The following is a 23,620-nucleotide window of genomic DNA, read 5'->3' as shown; positions in this document are numbered from 1 at the left end:
GGAAGCCCAAATGGTTAACTAAAATTACTTTAAATATTTTATTTCAAAACTTTCTCATACAATGTTTTAAAACATAATTTTCCAGTCTCTGTTTTTTTACTCATAAATCTGAAATAGCATTTCACATGGTCAAATATTGATAATTGAATGTGTTGCAAAATAAAAAAATTTTAGTTAAAAGCAAATATTTTGTCTGAAGTATAAGATACAAAGAGGTAAAACCAAGAGTTGATCTCAGTTGACTCATTCATGTCAGAGAGTGCATTCTGCACTATAAAGGAATTTGAATTATATTTGAAAGACAATGCAAGGGCATACATTGTTTTAAGCAAGGGAATATCAATTTTAGAAAGGTAAGATTGTTGACAAAAAGAGAGAAGCATGGGGAGAGAAGGTGTGACCAGGTGAGATGATAGAAGCAATAATACTGAAGAGAAGGGGTGTATGAGTGAAACAAAAGAAAGACATCAACAACAGAGTAAGGAAGCAATTATTTGTGGAAAGGAAAGCCCAGTTAGTAAATTTTAAGCTTGTCTAGTTGGGCCCTTGGACAGAATAAAAGTTCATGAGGATCAGTCCTGGCAGGGCTTTTCTTTAGAACTCTGTGGTAGGCATGATGTAGACATAGAAAACACAGCAGGAAGGAGAGGGCAGAAATTAATTGAGAGAGTAGCATTGATATATATATATATATAATATATATATATATATATATATATACACACTACCATGTGTAAAAGAGATAGACTGTGGGAAGCTGCTGTATAGCACAGGGAGCTCAGTTCAGTGTTCTGTGATGACCTAAAGGGGTGGGGTAGAGGGGCGATGGGGGGGAGGCTCTAGAGGAAGGGTATATATGTATACATATAGCTGATTCATGCTGTTGAACAGTAGAAACTAAAACAACATTGAAAAGCAATTATACTCCAATTTTTTTAAAGTACGTGAAAAACAATAGAGTCTGAGAAAAGCCAATGAGTCTAGTTTTGAACGTGATGCTAAATCTACAGTGGCCACTGTGAAGACAAATCATTCTTATTCATTAAGTAAAATCAAAAGCACCTTATTCCCTGCCCCTAAATCCTGTTTTACATGTCTTCGTATGTTCTTTAAGATTCAACTAAAAAATAATAATTTGCTAAGGTTGCTTCCTATATGAATACTTATATTAACAAATTTAATCATTATCATTTAACTTCTTTTAAACTATTCTTCTGTGGCCACCTCAGAAGTCCATACAAAGTCAAACATCAAAGAAAGCTTTCCCCTATCAATCTGCAACATGCTTTATGTCTACAAATCTTTAAAAGTCTGTAATACCGAGGCGGTCCTAAGATGGTGGAGGAATACAGGAACAAGAAAAGGATGCCCACTTTCACCATTACTATTCAACATAGTTTTGGAAGTTTTGGCCACAGCAATCAGAGCAGAAAAAGAAATAAAAAGAATCCAAATTGGAAAAGAAGTAAAACTCTTACTATTTGCAGATGACATGATCCTCTACATAGAAAACCCTAAAGACTCCACCAGAAAATTACTAAAGCTAATCAATGAATATAGTAAAGGTGCAGGATATAAAATCAACACACAGAAATCCCTTGCATTCCTATACACTAATAATGAGAAAATAGAAAGAGAAATTAAGGAAACAATTGCATTCACCATTGCAACGAAAAGAATAAAATACTTAGGAATATATCTACCTAAAGAAACTAAAGACCTATGTATAGAAAACTATAAAACACTGATGAAAGAAATCAAAGAGGACACTAATAGATGGAGAAATATACCGTGTTCATGGATCGGAAGAATCAATATAGTGAAAATGAGTATACTACCCAAAGCAATCTATAGATTCAATGCAATCCCCATCAAGCTACCAACGGTATTTTTCACAGAGCTAGAACAAATAATCTCACAATTTGTATGGAAATACAAAAAACCTCAAATAGCCAAAGCAATCTTGAAAAAGAAGAACAGAACTGGAGGAATCAACCTGCCTGACTTCAGGCTCTACTACAAAGCCACAGTCATCAAGACAGTATGGTACTGGCACAAAGACAGAAATATAGACCAATGGAACAAAATAGAAAGCCCAGAGATAAACCCACACACCTATGGACACCTTATCTTTGACAAAGGAGGCAAGAATATACAATGGATTAAAGACAATCTCTTTAACAAGTGGTGCTGGGAAAACTGGTCAACCACTTGTAAAAGAATGAAACTAGAACACTTTCTAACACCATACACAAAAATGAACTCAAAATTTGATTAAAGATCTAAACGTAAGTCCAGAAACTATAAAACTCTTTGAGGAGAACATAGGCAAAACACTCTCCGACGTAAATCACAGCAGGATCCTCTATGACCCACCTCCCAGAATATTGGAAAAAAAAGCAAAAATAAACAAATGGGATCTAATTAAAATTCAAAGCTTCTGCACAACAAAAGAAACTATAAGCAAGGTGAAAAGACAGCCTTCAGAATGGGAGAAAATAATAGCAAATGAAGCAACTGACAAACAACTAATCTCAAAAATATACAAGCAACTCCTGCAGCTCAATTCCAGAAAAATAAACGACACAATCAAAAAATGGGCCAAAGAACTAAATAGACATTTCTCCAAAGAAGACATACAGATGGCTAACAAACACATGAAAAGATGCTCAACATCACTCATTATCAGAGAAATGCAAATCAAAACCACAATGAGGTACCATTTTATGCCAGTCAGAATGGCTGCGATCCAAAAGTCTACAAATAATAAATGCTGGAGAGGATGTGGAGAAAAGGGAACCCTCTTACACTGTTGGTGGGAATGCAAACTAGTACAGCCACTATGGAGAACAGTGTGGAGATTCCTTTAAAAACTGGAAATAGAACTGCCTTATGACCTAGCAACCCCTCTGCTGGGCATACACACTGAGGAAACCAGAATTGAAAGAGACATGTGTACCCCAATGTTCATCGCAGCACTGTTTATAATAGCCAGGACATGGAAGCAACCTAGGTGTCCATCAGCAGATGAATGGATAAGAAAGCTGTGGTACATATACACAATGGAGTATTACTCAGCCATTAAAAAGAATACATTTGAATCAGTTCTAATGAGGTGGATGAAACTGGAGTCGATTATACAGAGTGAAGTAAGCCAGAAAGAAAAACACCAATACAGTAAGACTCTGATGCTGGGAGGGATTAGGGGCAGAAGGAGAAGGGGATGACAGAGGATGAGATGGCTGGATGGCATCACTGACTTGATGGATGTGAGTCTGAGTGAACTCCGGGAGTTGATGATGGACAGGGAGGCCTGGTGTGCTGCGATTCATGGGGTTGCAAAGACTCGGACACGACTGAGTGACTGAACTGAACTGAACTGAACTGAACGCATATATATGGAATTTAGAAAGATGGTAATGATAACCCTGTATGCGAGACAGCAAAAGAGACACAGATGTATAGAACAGTCTTTTGGACTCTGTGAGAGGGAGGGGGAGGATGATTTGGCAGAATGGCATTGAAACTTGTATAATATCATATAAGAAATGAATAGCCAGTCCAGGTTTGATGCAGGATACAGGATGCTTGGGGCTGGTACACTGGGGAGGGAGGTGGGTGGGGGGTTCAGGATGGGGAACATGTGTACACCCGTGGTGGATTCATGTTGATGTATGGCAAAACCAATAAAATACTGTAAAGTAATTAGCCTCCAATTAAAATTAAAAAAAAAAGAAAAAAGTCTGTAATACCAAATTATTGGAATGGTATATAAAATATTAATGAATATCGGTTACAAGTTCAAGTGGTACAGTAAGAAAACATAGCTAATGTTCCAAAAAGTACATAAAGGAAATAAATCTGAATTTACAAAATCTACTTAATGTCACTTAATGATAGTCTGAAACAAGAAAGATAAATATGAAGAAAACAAACACATTTGCTTGATTTCACAGAATTTTTGAAAAGGAAATGAAAGATTTAAAAATCAAATCAGCAACAACACCAACATCAAACCCTAGAACTATATTTATGTGTTGGTCCCTGAATCTGAAATAACTGGAATCTGAAACAACTGAGGACAATGTACATAAAAATTTGAGATTCATGAAGAATTTTCTCTGAGTAACCAATATTGATAATTGCTATTTTTATGTTTACTTTCCACTTTGATTCCTGAGTCAGGAAGATACCCCAGAAAAGAGCATGGCTAGCCACTCCAGTATTCTTGCCTGGAGAATTCCACGGACAGAGTAGCCTGGCAGGATACAGTCCATAGGATCACAAAGAGTCAGGTGCCACTAAGCGACTAACACTTTCACTTTCACTTTTCCACTTCTAAAGTCCTAGAACTTCATTGTAATTTATTGTGAGATGGACTACAGAATCATTTCATTAATAGCAAACTACAAACTATGTTATGCAGAGACCATTTCAAAATGATGTTCAGTATAATTAGGCTCAGAGAATCCAACTTTAAAAATATATTTGTTTTACTCTTAGGAAAATATGTCTGCATCTCCTAAAGTCTCCAGTAGCTCTAAATTTCATATCTCTGAGTTCATCCTGATGCGATTCCCAGGAATTCACAGTTGGCAACACTGGCTTTCTTTACCATTGGCATTACTCTACCTCTCAGCGGGTGGCGCTAATATCCTCATCCTCATCACCAGCTGCCAGGACTCTGCTCTTCAGCAGCCTGTGTACCACTTCTTAGGCATCCTGTTTGTGTTGGACATGGGTCTGGCCACGACTGTCATGCTCAAGATTCTAGCCATTTTCTGGTTTGAGTCCAAGGTCATTAGCCTCCCTAAGTGTTTTGCTCAAATTTATGCCTTTCACTGCTTTGTTGGAATGGAGTCTGGTATCTTCCTCTGCCTGGCTTTTGATAGATACATAGCTATTTGTCACCCTCTTCACTATCCCATTGTCACCAGTCCTTAATCTTCAGATCTACCTTGTTCATGGTGCTTCAGAATGGCTTGCTTGTCATTCCAGTACCTGTGCTTGCTGCCCAGCATAATTATTGCTCCAAGAATGAGACTGAGCATTGCCTATGCTCTAATCTTGTGGTCACTAGCCTGGCTTGTGATGGCAGGAGGCCAAACAGCATTTGCCAAATGGTTTTGGCATTTGGAATGGGGAATGATCTAAGTCTTATAATATTGTCATAGACTTTGATTTGTACTCTGTACTTAGACTGAACTCAACTGAAGCTGCATCTAAAGCATTGAGCACTTGTAGCTCTCATCTCATCCTCATCCTCTTCTTTTATACAGTTGTTGTAGTGATTTGAGTAACTCACCTGGCAGAGACAAAAGCTACTTTGATTCCAGTTCTGCTAAATGTGCTGCACAATATTATGCCCGCTTCCCTCAACCCTATGGTGTATTTACTTAGGACTAAGAAACTTAGGGCAGGCTTCCAAAAGGAGGTTCATTTGAGTTTAGAAAAGAAAGTAAGGCACCCAAGACCTTCTCCATGATGTATAGGTACTTCAACATCTTTAAGAGTAGATATTAGACATTCAGAGATGATGGGAAATGTGAATGCCTTTGAGATACCTTTCTCACATTTTCATATAAACAACCATGAAATTACTTGAAAGAAAAAAAAAGAAAGCTTCACGGTAGCTCCAAATTATGGACAAGAGCTAAATATATGTGAGGAAAGGAAACACTTTCTAACAAACAAATCAAACAGAATAAAAAACTGTAATTAATGATTTAGCTCTTCCCCATATAAAAAATAGGATATAATAATGGTATACACATGCATACACATTTGCAATCAAATAAATAAAAGTGAATGGGATGTGAATTACAAATATTGCCTATTTGCTGATAGCTGTGACTTGGTAGCAAAGTCAATCTGGCTGAACAAGCATCATTCCAGTAATATGAACGCAGATGCAGTGGTAGAAAATACTTCAGATGAGCAAAGCCCAACTGTACTATAATGAGGTTTGGGGAAAATATGGCTAGATGACCAGACCGAGGAGAAAGTTGTAGATCAGTAGATAAATGCATGGGAGAGAGAGAGAAATATTCAGAAGGATCATTATCTTGCTCCATTTGTTTCTCCACATCTGCTCTCTGCCCTTTCTACACTGTTCTGTGCCCTAGAAGTCTGAAGCTCATATACCATATGACCAAGTGTCCTTTGTTGTCTAGCATTCAGTTGGATTGAGCTCACTGGCAGGAGATTACTGTCCACGAGTTGAAAGAGTTTGGGTTTTCTGTTTTGTTTTGTTTTTCTTTTACTCTTAGCCTGCTTTGACATCAGGGCTCTGATGCGTCCCTTAAGGTCTTGCCTTGCCGACCATCTGCTTGCGGCTACAGTTCTTATGGTTTTTACTCAAGAACACTTTTTTTTCCTCTCTTTTCCCCTTAAGGGCAAGGGAGTGATTAAGTTCTTATGATCTTAGTCTCTGGATACCCAACCAGTCAATCCTAAAGGAAATCAACCCTGAATATCCACTGGAAAGACTGATTCTGAAGCTGAAGCCCCAATACTTTGGGCACCTGATACGAAGAGCCAACTTATTGGAAAAGACCCTGATGCTGGGAAAGACTGAAGGCAGTATAAGGGGACAACAGAGGACAAGATGGTTGGATGGCATCACTGACCCGATGAACATGAGTTGAGCAAGCTCTGGGAGATGGTGCGGGACTGTGTGCTGTGAGCTGCAGTCCATGGATCGCAAAGAGTCAAACACGACTGAGCAACTGAACAACAGTCCAGTATTTATTGTTTTCTCAACATTTGTTTTTTTGTTTCCTTACTCCCTCCTACAACTCTGTTAATATCAACTTCATTGAATTCTTTTCTGATTCACATTGTTTGTGAGTCTTTTGTTTATTTTTGAGACTGATTCATCAGCTTTACCTCCATCACCACACCTCTGCTACAAGCTACTTCTCAGCCTCTATGACAACAGTCACACAAAGATATAGGCTGCTTGAGTAAGAGAGGAATTTATAGATGATCAAACTAGAAATATCTGTAAGGCAGGAAGCAGATGCAGAATTTTCATCCCAGTGAAAAATCTTGCCCTGAATTTTTTTTTTTTTTTCATGATCTTAAAACCAAAGAATAGCAGAAACAAAGCTTAGGCTATTAGTGTCATATATTTCATTACATTCTGGGCTGGTTTACACTGAGCTCATGCTTGCTATTATTGTTGTTCAGTTGCCAAGTTCTGTCTGACTCTTTGCAACACCGTAGACTGAAGCATGCCAGGATCCTCTGTCCTCCACTGTCTCCTGGAGTTTGTTCAAATTCATGTGCACTGAGTCGGTGAGGCCATCCAACCAACTCATCCTGTTTCATCCCCTTCTTCTTTTGCTGTCTAATAATCTAATCTTCTGTCACCCCCTTCTCTTTTTGCCTTCAATCTTTTCCAATATCACAGTCTTTTCCAGTGAAATGGCTCTTTGCATCATGTATTTTATTGTGATCTGCACTGGTTTAGATTGGGCCCATGCTTAGAATGTTTACTTAACTTGCTGAGATATGTTGTGAGATATGTTTCACCACTTGAAAATGAGGTCTAATTTGTATGCAGGCCCACCAGATGTTAGTAATTCTATTTCACATTGATTATAGTCACTCATTTTATAGCTAGAATTAAAAAGTAAATTCTGTCAGTTCTCGGGTATTCTGAAAACAGCATAGAGTATTTTTCATTATTAATCTGGCTTTTCACACAAACTTGCATTTATTTATATTCATTTAGAGTCTGACAAAGAGAAAACCCAATGTTCCATGCATTCATAAAACTACATTCTTTAATAATAACATATTTCAGAGCATTAAAATAATTTAAGTAAACACATGCTTGATATTTTCAATAAAGATGCAAGAAGATGGTATTTCTACTAAATAACCATGACACCATCAAAGTGCAATGAAAGAAAACAAAAATTACATGTCATTCCAACAGAGATAACCTACACATTACAGTCTAACAGAATTTAAATGTCAAGAATTTATGCAAGAGTAACAGTGAGAATTTCCAAAGACATTTAAAAAATGAAGAAAAATTTATGAGAAGCAGTAAGAAGTGCAGACCATGAATTTTCAAAATAACCCATTAACTTTATTACAAAAAAGAAAATCAATCAGCTGCAGAGATTTTGAGCAGCAGGAGTTGTCTTGGTGCATTGGTCAGAGGCTGCTGGGCCAGAACTGGTACTCTGTAATACTACATCCTGAGCAGTTCTGAAAGTTGTTTTTACCCAACTTATCCACAGAGTTGTTCATCTTTGGTGGCATTTCAATATCATAGATCTTCTTAAAATGGGCAAGATGATTCCCACTCAGATTTGATGCACTTGAAGAGTCATTTGCAGTAGTTGACCTCAATAGCAATGGATTCATTTGTGACTATGAACTCCTTAAGCTGAAAGAAGCCAATATGCCATACCAGGATATTAAATGAGAGAAATTATGCAAAATTCTATGTTGGATAGCAACTTTTTGAATAACTATGGGAAGATATGTTTTGACAAATTTATTTATATTTTCCAAGGGATAAACAGTAGTGATAATTGACAACATCTCCCACAAAGCAATTAACAGGGAAGAATGGATTTGCACTCAGGATCTTCAGAGCTGCCAGTGAAGGAATAAGTTTATGCTCTCCTTCTAAATAGCTGCCCTTTACATTGGCCTGCATTTTATCTCTGTGTATCATTTTCCCTGTTAGAATGTCCATCTCTTGGAGCTTGTTTAGATGATTAGATATGAATATTATTAGACAGCAATTTTGATTGCCATACAGTGTTATATTTTTCACTTGAGAACCCTGATCAGAGGGTATGTGGATATGAGTGTCCTTTGCTTATTGTTATAGCAGTAAAAATTTGCCAATGTCACTAACTATGAAGAATATAATGCAAGCTCTTTATAGTCTTTAATTCTTAAAATCAGTGGATTTTTACAATATTCTATCTGCCTGATCCTTTTTGTTCCTTTAACAATATTTTGTTACATTAAATAAGTACAGATTTTTCTACTTTTTAAAAGGGAAAAGTAAATAAGTAAAAGCATACAATTATGTAAGAAGTTGGAGGAGGACATGGCCACACACTCCAGTATTCTTGCCTGGAGAATTCCATGGACAGAGAAGCCTGGCGGGCTCAGTCCATGGGATCACAAAGAGTCGGACATAACAGAAGCAACTTGGCATGGCATGTAAAAAGTAAGTAAAAATGTATGTTATAGAGAAAAAAGAGTACCTTAAATGTGCATTTTCCTCTCATACCCAAAGTGTAAATAATTGACATAATTTCTCCAAAATACTTGATTTAATACATGCTTATTCATTTTAAAACTTTGTCATCAAACTCTGTTCAAATTTGAAATGGTGTTGAACATGACTCTTTTGAAGCAAGACTATGCTCAAACTCAAACATGGTACAGCAGTCAAGTATGCTGCATGTACATATGTGCTCAGTTGCTTCAGTTATGCCTGATTCTGCAACCCCATGGACTACACTGTCCATGGAATTCCCCAGGCAAGAATACTGCTGTGGGTTGCCATTTTCTACTCCAGGTTATCTTCCTGGCCAGGGATCTAACCCGGGTCTCACACACTGCAGGCAGATTCTTTACCATCTGAGCCACCTGGTATAAGTAGGACCTAATGTACTCTTGCATTGTCAAGCTGTTAGCTGTGGTTTTCAAAATCATGATGTTACTCTAACTCTAAATACTGAGGTAACTTTGTAGCAATGCATTACTTCAAAATAAAGGATTTATGTAATAAAGAAAAGAAAGTCAAGCAAATGCATTAAAGATATAATGAACATTTATTCTATACAAATGTAGACTCTTGAGACTGGAAATCAAGAGGGTTTCTTTTGGTTTTAGGAAGCACAATCTCCCTTAAACCAACATCAGCCAAAAGTATGTGACTTAGGAGGGTACAGAGGCTTATCACAGAAGCCAGGGAGAAAGTGAAACTGGGCTTCCCAATACAGAAATTTGAATTCCCGTATTAAGTATTTTCTGCCTTTAAGCAGTATGGTCTCTTACCTTCTCTGTGCCTATGAGAGAGACATAGAAAGAGAACTGGCCCAATTTTCTCTTCATGTAGGTCAGTTTTCTCTACTTCTCTATGAGTGTGGCCAGGGGTACATTCAGGTTTTCTAGATTTTGAAGCTGGAGAAGGCAATGGCAACCCAATCTAGTACTCTTGCCTGGAAAATCCCACGGACAGAGGAGCCTAGTAGGCTGCAGTCCATGGGGTCGCTAAGAGTCGGACATAACCAAGCAACTTCACTTTCACTTTTCACTTTCATGCATTGGAGAAGGACATGGAAACCCACTCCAGTGTTCTTGCCTGGAGAATCCCAGGGACAGGGGAACCTGTTGGGCTGCCGTCTATGGGGTCGCACGGAGTTGGACATGACTGAAGCAACTTAGCAGCAGCAGATTCTGGACTACATGCAAATTTAAGGATCCATTTAAAAATTAACCACAAAATAAATATTTACTTAGAATTAAGAAAGAATTAGTAACACAAATTTAATAGCTGAAATTCCACATATACTACAGATTCTTGAAAAATATAATTATTACCAGGTAAATATCAATAGCAATATTTAGATATACATTTTACTGATATAATTTCATATTTATAGAGTAGTTGTAGAAGTAAAACAAGTTCTGCATATTCTTTCACAGATTCACCAACAGGTTGCATTTTGCACCAATTTTTTTTTCTCTCTTTCCATTTGTATGTGTGTATATTTATATACTTTTTTTTTTTTCTGAGCAGTTTTGCAGTAAGTTGGAGAGACTATGACTGCTTACTTTTACAAATTTTAGTGTGTATTTCTAAGAATAAAGACATTTACTTGCATAACCATAACACATACAACAGAATCAGGTAAATTATGCTGATACTTTACAATAATCTAATCCACAGTACACATCCAAATTTTGTCAATGGTCTTGTAGCAAATCTTTCTAGGTTTGGGATAAAATCCCTAATATTTTAGTTAATTTCTCTGGTTTTCATTTTGATATAAGATTTCCTCACCTTACTTTGGATCTTTATATTTTATAAGAGATATGGTAGGCATTTGCAAAACATCCCTAGCTTTGGGATTGACTGATGTTTTCTCATAATTAGTGTGGTGGCCCTGGACATGTGCCTTCAAGAGAAGCTGATTTGTGTAGCCCTGTTGATGTCAGCTGACTGCTGCACCTTGGAATGTGCCATGACACTCACACCAAGGTCATGCTTCCCTTGGCTGTTCCAAGACAAGACTGAACAAAGTAGAGGAACTTGAGCTAGGTCCTTCCTGCCAAAAATGGAGCTTTTTTAATGATCCAACTTTGCTTGTGGACTCCCTTGTAGCCTGGTTGAGACATTCTCAGAGCTGCACTAAAGATCTAAAGTACCTAAAATTAGTGATTGTCCCTATCCTGCTGCTGCTGCTGCTGCTAGGTCACTTCAGTCGTGTCCAACTCTGTGCGACCCCATAGACGGCAGACCACCAGGCTCCTCTGTCCATGGGATTTTCCAGACAAGAGTACTGGAGTAGGGTGCCATTACCTTGTCCCTATCCTATTTTGGTTTAAGTCTCCAGTCTAGCCCTTGCAGAAAAAAAGATAGATCCTGGAGAATGGCTGTAGGCTACTGAAAGTTCGATCAAGCAGGAGCTGCAGTTACAATTGCAGGGTCTGAGGTTGTATACATGTTAGAACAGGTTAATTAAGTCCCAGGTACATGCTATGCAGCAACTGATCTGGTAAATGAATTATTTACTATTTTAATTTAAAAAAGGAGGGGGTCAGAAATAGTAATGATTCAAGTGGAAAATGCAACTGTACTCATTTAGAGCTTTCTCCAGGGTTGGAATGGTTTGTATTATTTTACAAGTTTACTACATTCTTGATGATTTTGTGTGTACTTGTTCTATCCATTACAGAAAGAGGAAATTGAAATTTTCATTTGTATTTTTGGATTTGTCTATTTTTCTGGCAGATCTGTATGTTTTTACTCCATACATTCTGAATTTCTCTTATTAGACTCATAAACATTATGAAATTGACCTTCTTTATCCCCTTGGTAAAATTATTTTCTCTAAGAGTATTTGATATTAAAATAGTCACTTCAGCTATCTTTTGACTAGTGTTGTTGTTGTTGTTTTAGTTGCTAAGTCATGTCTGACTCTTTGCAACTCCATGGACTGTAGCCCGCCAGGCTCCTCTGTCTATGGGATTTCTCAGGAAAGAATTTTGGAGTGGGTTGCCATTTCCTTCTCCAGGGAGTCCTTTCAATCCAGGGATCAAACCTGCATCTCCTGCTTGGCAGGCAGACTCTTTACCACTGCGCTACCTAGGAAGCCCTTTTGACTAGTGCTAGCATTGTGTAACTTTTTTCATCCTTTAACTTTTAACCTATTTGTGTCTTTTTACTTCAACATTAACTATTAAAAATGACTATTGAAATGGTTAACTTTAGTCTATCATCTTTTACTTGCTTTATTTATTTACCATGTGTTCTTTGTTACCTTTGCTTCTTCTTCTTTTTTTTGCCTTCTTGAGGATTAAATAACTATCATGATTGCATTTTATTTTCTAGCTTAACACAATTGAACTCTGGTACTTTGACGCCCTCTTTTCTTTATTTAAAATTCCTATGGATACACTCTGACTTATTAAAAAAGTAAAAAAAAAAAAAAAAAAATCCCAGGGCTGATCTCCTTCAGAATGGACTGGCTGGATCTCCTTGCAGTCCAAGGGACTCTCAAGAGTCTTCTCCAACACCACAGTTCAAAAGCATCAATTCTTTGGCCCTCAGCCTTCTTCACAGTCCAACTCTCACATCCATACATGACAAAAAAAAAAGAAGCATCCCTTATTATAAATTATTAGCAAATACCCAAGGACAGTACCATTTGAGAAAAAAATAAGCACTCCCTAAAGAAAATTGCATTAATCATGAAAATTAAGTTGGAAATGAAATGTCATTTGATCATTTTTTTAAATGGCGTATGTAAAAATAAAGTGTGGTGGTGTTTTTGTAGTTGTGAGCATAGTTTCATGCAAGCTAGTCCAGCTTCTCAGAGAGTTTCTTCTGACCTTAAAGTATTTGAGGAAGTGTTGAGAAGATAGTTACAACTAATTGAGATAGTTCCCCTTATCTTCAAATAATTCTTTCTTTTTCGATATGTTTGAAAGCTTCTTTAAAAAAAAGAAACTACGATGCTCTGTGTTCTGTGTCAATGACTGTAGCCTATTAAAAAAAAAAAAAGACTATTGAAATGGTTAACTTTAGTCTATCATCTTGCTTGCTTTATTTATTTATCATGTGTTCTTTGTTACCTTTGCTTCTTCTTCTTTTCTTTGCCTTCTTGAGGATTAAATAACTATCATGATTGCATTTTATTTTCTAGCTTAACACAATTCCTTAATTGCAGGAAGAAATAAACAGAAAAACTAAAAGTGGAAGATGTGAATACACTATTTTTTTTCCAAGACAAATCAAGAGTACACACGAAAAGTAAGCCCAATAAATGAGATATTTATAAACATATACCCCAATAACAGACAATACTCATTCTTCTCAGGGACATGTGAAAAATTAACAAAATATCATGCTCTTGTAAAGGAGATTACACAATCCCATCAGCAAGCCCTGTAGAGAGAAATAAAAGAAGCAACTCTCATCACAGTGAATCAAAACTAGTAATATAAAATTTTAAAATAGCATTTTTAATAAGTAACCAAGAGTATAATTAAACGACAATAAGACAGCAGTTTCTTATCAAATTGGCACATAACTTTTGGAATGGAAGAGGAGAACTCCAATACAAAATTGGAATTTGTCCTGAGGAAATAATCAGGTCAGAAATGCAAAAGTTTCACATATGGGTCAATTGCTATAGAGTTTTTTAAAAGAATCTATAATATGAGATTATGGTATCTTTAAGTAAATTATGAACTTTTATTCAATTATAATAATTCAGATGAAAATGGACTCATAAATGTTAAATAAAAATACCAGTGTATACTGTAGCATATTATGATTTTTTGTTAAAACATAGATAATAAATATATATATAATTATATTTTATGCATGCATTTTTTAAAAATCAGGATAAAATACATAAGAAGTTTCCTCTAAGTTGTAGACTATGGGTGCTTTTTAATATCTTTTTAAAATACCTCCTGTTTTTCCAAATTATTCAATATATGGTGACATTACTTTTATTATCTATTTTAAGTAGGTAAAAATTGAATCAGTTATCTTTAAAATTACTGCTATTATCATGATTATTATTCTAAGGACATGCTGCTGCTGCTAAGTCACTTCAGTCGTGTCCGACTCTGTGCGACCCCAGAGACGGCAACCCACCCGTCCCTGGGGTTCTCAAAGCAAGAACACTGGAGTGGGTTGCCATTTCCTTCTCCAATGCGTGAAAGTGAAAAGTGAAGTTGCTCAGTCATGTCCGACTCTTAGCAACCCCATGGACTGCAGCCTACCAGGCTCCTCCGTCCATGTGATTTTCCAGGCAGGAGTACTGGAGTGGGGTGCCATTGCTTTCTCTGCTAAGGACATATATTAATCTAATTTTTCCTAACTTAATATGTAAGAATAATAAGCTTAAACTGTTGAAGACTTTATTTTCTAGACCACCATAATGTTTATCACTTCCCTTACTTGAAAGTAAACTTTATAAACCAGGGGCCGTGTTCATATACTTCCTAGCTTTGTTTGGAGAGTAGAAAATTCTCAATAAACGTTATTAAATGGGGAGATGAACTAATGCATGAATAAAAGAAGAAATTTTAAAGAATAAATCAAGGTGTGAATGAAAGAGAGTCCATACTCAATTGCTTTTGATATGTTTTCCAAAGGGCAGTGGGTAAAAGGGAAATATTGCTTGCTGTTTAGTTACTAAGCTGTGTTAGACTCTTTTGTGACCCCAGGGACTGTAGCCCACCACGGTCCTCTGTCCATAGAACTTCACAGTCAAGAATACTGGGGTGGGTTGCCATTTCTTCCCCCAGGGGATCCTCCTGGCCCAGGAATTGAACCCATGTCTCCTGTGTCTCCTGCATTGCAGGCTCTTCTTTACTGCTGAGTCACCAGGAAAACCCAAAAGGGAAATATACATTTGAGATAAAATATTTAAAAGAAAATATTTAATCCTAGTTTTCATTAAAATAACTTGTGTTTACTTTCAATCTCTCCCCTAACAAATATACATGCTAATGCACAAACACACATATGAGAGTATTCACATATTTGTATATCATTATTTCAGCACTGAAAGTGGAAAGTGTTTACTCTGTTTCTTCCTTCTATAAAGGATGTTTTGATTCTCACATCAACGCTTGTGTCTTGATATTCTGAAATATCCCTTTGGGACATTTAACACACGTTTTCCTTTAAAGGCTCAGTTTGATAGTACAGATAGCAAGGAAGCAAGAGGTTGCTTGCTATGTAAACACATTTATTCTAAGATTTGAACTTTTTTTAACCAAGACCCTGAATACTTGGACCAGATTGCCTTCATCTCACTGTTTTGCTGTGAAAGCAAAGCATAAGGTAATGAATATATACAAAAGAAAGGATAATGACAGGATTACTTTTCTCTCTTTTTTTCTTGTAAACAGTAAGACAAAGTGGAGAAGGTCCATAGGTACATAGCAATTGCTTATTATTTTTCCAGAAATAAATCTTTGATTCTAGTCACACAATTTTAAGGAAGAAGTGTTGTATGATATTGGGCATTTATGAAAAATGTGCATTTCCCCAAGTGTAACATTGTGGTTATGATTATTTCTGTAATTTCTCTATCCAAAGAGAAATTAGAAGTAAATCACTCCCATGACAAAGAGAAATAGGGGAATAGTTAGAAAAGTGGTTCTCAATCTGATGGTAAAATTAATCTGATGGTAAAAATGCTCTTGTTTTTCCCTGATTCTTTTCTTATTCCTCAAAATCATAATGTCTGATTTTTACCATCTCAGTCTGATGGTAAAAATGCTCTTGTTTTTCCCTGATTCTTTTCTTATTCCTCAAAATCATAATGTAATTTGCCTTGATTATGTACTACAGAGACAGACCTATGACTTTTGTTTCATTGATTTTGGATAGAAAAAATTACATGGAATAAACAACCCTCAAATGAAAAGAAAAATATGAATCCAAGGATTAAACTGGTCTAATGAAAGTACATCTATTACCTATTAAGTTTAAGGATGAATATAAGCAATAGATATATTAAAGATGTATTTTATAAGTGGCCATAGTCCTGTGTTTGTATTATTACTCCAGTAACTCTGACCACACCCCAGTACCCTATTTTCTTTAACACAGGTAATTATTCTTTCTGCAGAGAAATTATTAAGGCACTGAATTGACATTGTTAATTCTTGTCAAGAGACCCTTTTACTCCAAGAGAAGCTGCAATGTTGCATTATGCACTACTATTTACAATGCAATATACAGTTCAAAGTTTTTCATTTATTATGTCAGCAAATCTGGAGGACCTAGCAGTGGCCACAGAGCTGGAAAAGGTCAGTCCTCATCCCAATTCCCAAGAAGGGTAGTATCAAAGAATGTGCTCACCATCAGACTATCACACTCATCTCTCATGCTAATAAGGAGATGCATAAAATCTTGCAGGCTAGGCTTCAGTGTTATGCGAACCAAGAATTTCCAGATGTCCAAGCTGGGTTTAGAAAAGGAAGAGAAACTAGAGACCAAATGGTCAACATTTGCTGGATTATAGAGAAAGCAATGGAATTTCAGGGGAAAAAAAATCTCTCTGTTTCATCAACTATGCTAAAGCCTTTGACTGTGTGGATCACGACAAACTGTGGAAAGCTCTTAGAGAGATGGGAATACCAGACCATATTCTTTGTCTCCTGATCAACCTGTATGCAGATCAAGAAGGAAGAGTTAGAACCCTGTATGGAACAACAGATTGGTTTAAGATCCAGAAAAGAGCACGACAGGGCTGACTGCTGTCACCCTGTTTGTTTAACCTATATGCTGAGGATATCATGAGAAATGCTGGGCTGGATGAGTTATAGGCTAGAATCAAGACAGGAGGGAGAAATATCAACAACCTCAGATATGCAGATGATACCACTCTAATGGCAGAAAGTGAAGAGGAACTAAAGAACCTCTTGATGAGGGTGAAGGAGGAGAGTGAAAGAGCCAGCTTAAGGCTAAATATTAAACAACTAAGATTGTGGTATCCAGCCCCATTACTGCATGGCAAACAGAAGGGGAAAAGGCAGAAGTACTGACAGATTTCCTCTTTTGGGGCTCCAAAATCACTGTAGATGGTGGCTGCAGCCATGAAATCAGAAGATGATTGCTTCTTGTCAGTGTGTTGAAAAGCAGAGGCATTACTCTGCAAACAAAGGTCCGTATAGTCAAGGCTATGGTCTTCCCAGTGGTCATGTACGGTTGTGAGAGCTGGGCTATAGTGTTTCCTTTGTCATAAATTAAATGGCTTAACATGTATTTCAGAATTTGGTTTCTGGATTCTGTACTTCTTATGTAGTATTTTTAATCACATTTAAAGGGATGAGTAATTTGTTTTTTAAGGAAGTTATAGAAATCATCCTCAGGCATATCTTTAAGAAATAGACAGATAAGGTTAAAATCTATATATTTCTCTTCTATACTGCTCTTCTTGTACTACCTGATCTTGGAAAAATTGAGATGTAATAAAATCTCAAGGAGATTAAGTGAACTCCAAAAATCAATTATAGAATCCAATTTTCTACCCTATAAATTGGTGGGATTTTCATTATGATAGTTGACCATGTTTCTATGAAAAATCAGATAAACTTTCATATTCTGGTAATTATAGGGTTATTAAGAAGGTGTTTAATAAAACAAATTTTTTTTCTTGGGAAATAGGTCACAGAATTATTTTCGTTCTAAGTATAAAGCTTACATCCATTTTTGGTGATTTAGAGCCCACTGGCTAAATTATTATCTGTTGTTTGCAATCAGCCTTAGGCTTGCATGCAGCTCATTTTTCTTACCTGTTTAGCAGAGACCACAATAGCACTAAATTTTTTCCTTCCTTCTTCTGACCTAACTCCTAGACACTGCAGATCGTATTTCTTAAGGGAGAGGTAGGAGAGGATTCTAGCTTCTTCACTGCCAAACGCTTTCCAAGAACCATGAAGTTAACTAATGGCTCTCTGGATATTTATGAATTATTTATCACTTATTATTTAGCATCAGTGAAGTTCCTATTATCTGATAATCGCAAGATTTTTTGTGGTTTACTTCCTGGCCAAGCATCTAAATTATCACTTGTCCCCTCAACCCCAGTGACTTCTCACAGACTTGATCATTTGATTTCCATACTTTGGCTTATTGATTCTTTTCTCTGGAATTCCTTTTATAAATGTGTCTCCTTTACAGCATGTTTTCCCTTCTGAATAGGTATCAAACACCTTCTCTTCAACATAGTCTTTCTTTATAATCACCAATTCCTCCTTCAACACCCCATCAACAACAATAAACATCCAGTTTAATAGTCTAGTGCTCATTTAGGAGGTTGCACATACTTTTATTTTAATTCTTATTACATTTACTATGATAAATTATTTGCATCTTTGTCCACTAACTCTGATGTCCTTAATGAGTGAAACCCTTGTTCCCAACATTGTCAAATTTTAGATGTTCAGTACATATATATGAGAAATTAAAAGATTAATAAAAGCATAAGGTAGCATTTACTTATCCCAAATCCTTAAATTGAAAATGAGATTTAGCCACAAGCATGGAATTTGAAATTAATTAATTTTGCTCTTAAATGAGAAATAAATTTTATGTGTGGTAAGAAAGTGAAGAAGAACTAAAAAGCCTCTTGATGAAAGTGAAAGTGGACAGTGAAAAAGTTGGCTTGAAGCTCAACATTCAGAAAATGAAGATCATGGCTTCTGGTCCCATTACTTCATGGGAAATAGATGGGGAAACAGTGGAAACAGTGTCAGACTTTATTTTTTGGGGGCTCCAAAATCACTGCAGATGGTGACTGCAGCCATGAAATTAAAAGATGCTTACTCCTTGGAAGAAAAGTTATGACCAACTTAGACAGCATATTGAAAAGCAGAGACATTACTTTGCAAACAAAGGTCCATCTAGTCAAGGCTATGGTTTTTCCAGTGGTCATGTATGGATGTGAGAGTTGGACTGTGAAGAAGGCTGAGTGCCGAAGAACTGATGCTTTTGAACTGTGGTGTTGGAGAAGACTCTTGAGAGTCCATTGGACTGCGAGGAGATCCAACCAGTCCATTCTGAAGGAGATCAGCCCTGGGATTTCTTTGGAAGGAATGATGCTAAAGCTGAAACTCCAGTACTTTGGCCACCTCATGTGAAAAGTTGACTCATTGGAAAGGACTCTGATGCTGGGAGGGACTGGGGGCAGGAGGAGAAGGGGACGACAGAGGATGAGATGGCTGGATGGCATCACCAAGTTGATGGATGTGAGTCTGAGTGAATTACAGGAGTTGGTGATGGACAGGGAGGCCTGGCATGCTGCGATTCATGGGGTCGCAAAGAGTCGGACACAACTGAGTGACTGACCTGAAATGAAGAAATATCAAATGTAAAGTTGAATTTATTTGTATTGTCTCCTACTAGAACTCGACTAACATGTGTTCCGTTGTGAAATATATAAAAATGTACATTCAAAAGATCAGAGACAACCAATGAGAAAACAATAAAAATTAGAGATGTCAGTGTATTTATTGAATGATAAATATTACTAGAGTAACAAACATAATCAAGGCAAAGAACATAAATTCTTTTAGTGAAGTATAATAATGTAAAACTAATTTGTTTTGTTTTTGCTATAAACACCAGATAATCTCAGAGGACAATGTTTAAAGGTAAAGTAGAAAGACTGGTAGAAACATAAAAAAAAAAAAAAAGATTCATTACCATTGATATATTTATGCATCCCAAACAATTTTAGCCACTTACAACCTATTACTGAAAGCTTATTCTGATTAGAAATTAAAAGCATTCTAATAAATGCACATAGACCATAATAAGAAAAGGCAAAAATGAGTCAGTTTAAATGTGAAAGGACCAAACACAATTTTTCTGATTTGTGAGACCCCGATCTCCATTGAGAAATACATAATTTAATATTTACAAAAGGTTTCATACAGTGCCTTAATAATTAAATATCAACAATCAGCTATTAAGCAAGAATAAGAATTTTTAAAGTCCTCATATCTTTTGGTTCATGGGTATAGTGACCAAAGGATGCTAAGATCACACCCACAGGGAGATCTATATATTTATTAACAAATGAAATTTTCTATCCAAAATCTCTTTAGAGAAGATACAACAGAATTACTTTTTATTATAAATCTGAAGGTGAAAAACTAGTTTTAAAAAACAATTTTGAATTAGTGTCTGTGATGTGAACTTGAAATTGCTTAATAAAAATTTATTGAGTGAATAAATGAAATAATCAGTAAACAAACAGAAGATATACTCACTGTCACTCAGTAAAGTTGACTGTTTAATCAAATAAACTACAGAATTTTAAAACATAGAAAAAGATAAAGTAACCATAAACTATATTTTCTCTTATCTTTATCTTACTCTAGGAAAAGTCACATAAAGTTTAAGTCTATTTGATCATGCTAATGCTGAATAAAACGGAGTGGGTCCCACCCTCATTCATTCTGAATGGAGTCCCAGGACTGGAAGATGTGCATATTTGGATTTCCTTCCCATTCTGCTCCATGTATGTTGTAGCTATGGCAGGGAATTGTGGACTCCTCTACCTCATCTACTGTGAGGACTCCTTGCACAAACCTATGTATTACTTCTTGGCCATGCTTTCCCTAACTGATCTTGTCATGTGCTCTAGCACAGTCCCTAAAGCCCTCTCCATCTTCTGGTTTCATCTCAAGAAAATTGGCTTTGATGGATGCCTGATCCAGATGTTCTTCGTCCACACCTTCACAGGGATGGAGGCTGGGGTGCTCATGCTCATGGCCCTGGACCGCTACGTGGCCATCTGCTACCCTCTGCGCTACTCAACTATCCTCACAAATCCCATCATTGCAAAGGTGGGTCTCTCCACCTTTCTCAGAGGGATGTTGCTCATCATTCCCTTCCCTTTCCTCACCAAGCGCCTGCCCTACTGCAGAGGCAACGTAATCCCCCACACTTATTGTGACCACATGTCTGTGGCCAAGTTGTCTTGTGGAAATATCAAGGTCAATGCCATCTATGGTCTGATTGTTGCCCTCCTGATTGGAGGTTTTGACATCCTGTGCATCACAGTCTCCTACACAATGATCCTGAGGGCAGTGGTCAGCCTCTCCTCAGCAGAAGCTCGGCGGAAGGCCTTCAGCACCTGCACTGCTCACATCTGTGCTATAGTTTTCTCCTACAGCCCAGCCTTCTTCTCCTTCTTTTCCCATCGCTTTGGGGCCCATACAGTCCCTCCCTCTTGTCACATCATTGTGGCCAATATTTATCTACTGTTGCCTCCAACTATGAATCCTATTGTGTATGGGGTGAAAACCAAGCAGATAAGAGACTGTGTTTTAGGAATCCTTTCAGGTTCTAAGAATACCAAATCCCAAAACATATGAGTGGGCATTCCCAGGAAAGAAAAGAGAAAGATGACTTTTAGTTACCTGTTTAGGCGGGAGTTGGCAAAATCTTTGCAAGTTCTATTTTGGCCCCTAAAATGGGACTTACCTAGTAGTAAGTGCATCTCCAAATGCATGTCCTGTCATGAGAATCTCAGTATCACCTCCACACCCACCAATCTTTCTAAGAATTTCTTATTTCTCATTGCTGTGAAAGATTAATCTAATACCTAACCCAAGTTTTCTGGAACACAAACAAGTTAGACCATTTTTCATAAAAAGGTGAATAAAATGGGAGGACATGATTTTGTTTTAAATAGTGAATTTAATAATCAGATAGCCAGTTGTGACTTTCCCCTGAAAATATATACTCTCTACTTTTAATCACTAACAAAATATCTCTTTCTTTCCAAGGAACAGGTAGAAAGTATCCTATGATGAATTTTAAGGTTCTGGGAATTTTATTAGAATCTTACTTGACACTGAATAAAATGCCTGGAAAATCCCATGGACGGAGGAGCCTGGTAGGCTACAATCCGTTGGGTCGCAGAGTCAGACACGACTGAGCGACTTCACTTCACTTCACTTCACTTCACTTACACTGAATAGGTCTCTCTTAGCCAGACTACACACACTATTGTACTACAGACTAATCTGGTGTTCATTTTCCTTTGAAAGTGTATCTGAAAGCATACAATCTGGAAGGTGAGGTAGATAAGTGTCAAGCAAATCTACAAAAAGAGCATAACTTATTTTTATAAGTATGGCATGAGATTGGATCAAAATTGACTTTTTTTCATCTTATCTCCAATTGTTAAACTAATAAATGAAATCTTTCAGATAATTAAAATTCTGATAAACAAGTGAGGGACTAATCATTAAGATTATTCCAAATTAATAAGCAAGTGAGGGACTAAAGGAAATGGTACTTTTTATTAGTTTCTTCAGAACTTAGTCAACTATATATAAGAATTTTAGAGAAAACTGAATTTTTACTTTTATCTCTCTTTTCAACTAAAAAAAGCATACATTGACTCTCCCCAATTCAGTTAACCACACACACAAAATTGCATTAAATTATTTAATTGTTTTTCTTTACTATCTTGTAAAATCCTACAGAACAACTCTACCCCCCTAAACTGCAATTATACTCCCTGTATCATCTCATTTCTCTGTTCGCCTTGACCTCAAAACTTCTAAAACGAGTTTTCAACATTCTCTCCATTTTTCCCCCTCAACTTGAAATCACTCTTTCCCTAGCTTTTCTTTCTGTCATCCCTTCCATTAACTGAAATTGCTTCTGTCAACCTCACTAAGGACTTCCACAATAACAAATAAAGTTCCTTATGGGTTCATCTAATGCTACCTCTCAGGAATAAAGAATGCAATTCTGCATTTCCAGTATCTTGAAACACCACACCCTGTACACCCTGATTCATGTTGAGGTATGGTGAAAACCACTACAGTATTGTAAAGCAATTAGACTCCAATTAAAATAAATAAATTAATTTTAAAAACTGCCATTTTAAAACTACAAATGCACAATATATGTTATGATTTTCTTCACTCCTGGGAAGGAAGACATAAAAATGGTCAACAGATATATAAGAAATTGCTCAATGTCACTAATTATCAGAAAAGACAGATCAAAATCACAATGAGATATCTTTTCACATCCTGTTAGGATGGCAATCATAAAAATTAGCAAACATTTGTTAGTGAGGATGTCAAGAAATTGGAACTCTTGTAAACTCATCTGTGAGAATATAAAATTGTGTAGCCACTATGGAAAGAGTAGGTTCCTCAAAAAATTAAAAATAGAGTTATTGAATGGTAGAACAATCCCAGTTCTGGTTATTTACCCCCCAAAACTGACAATAGGATCTCAGTGGGATATATACACTTTCATGTTCATCACTGAATATTCACAGTATCTAAGATGTGAATAAAAAGCTAAATGTACATGGATGTATGCCTAAGTAAGGAAATATGG

At 36.6% G+C, this 23,620-nt stretch overlaps 1 protein-coding gene and 1 pseudogene across 1 annotated transcript; both read left to right on the top strand.

The window, feature by feature from the left end:
• The first annotated feature begins 4,509 nt into the window (after window positions 1–4,509).
• Window positions 4,510–5,485, top strand: LOC147357939 (olfactory receptor 56B1-like; annotated as a pseudogene).
• A 15,176-nt stretch (window positions 5,486–20,661) lies between these two features.
• On the top strand, window positions 20,662–21,627 carry LOC147357938 (olfactory receptor 52N4). The gene has a single exon (XM_086341995.1). The coding sequence runs from the start codon at window positions 20,662–20,664 to the stop codon at window positions 21,625–21,627; it is 966 nt and encodes a 321-aa protein (XP_086198121.1).
• Window positions 21,628–23,620: the final 1,993 nt, after the last annotated feature.

This window comes from Bos grunniens, chromosome 15 (assembly GCF_055505025.1).
Source record: "Bos grunniens cultivar Pamir isolate PY7600 chromosome 15, Bosgru_T2T1.0, whole genome shotgun sequence".
NCBI classification, from domain to species: domain Eukaryota; kingdom Metazoa; phylum Chordata; class Mammalia; order Artiodactyla; family Bovidae; genus Bos; species Bos grunniens.
The sequence above is the reverse complement of the archived record's forward strand: the minus strand, read 5'-3'. Positions and strand labels throughout refer to the sequence as shown.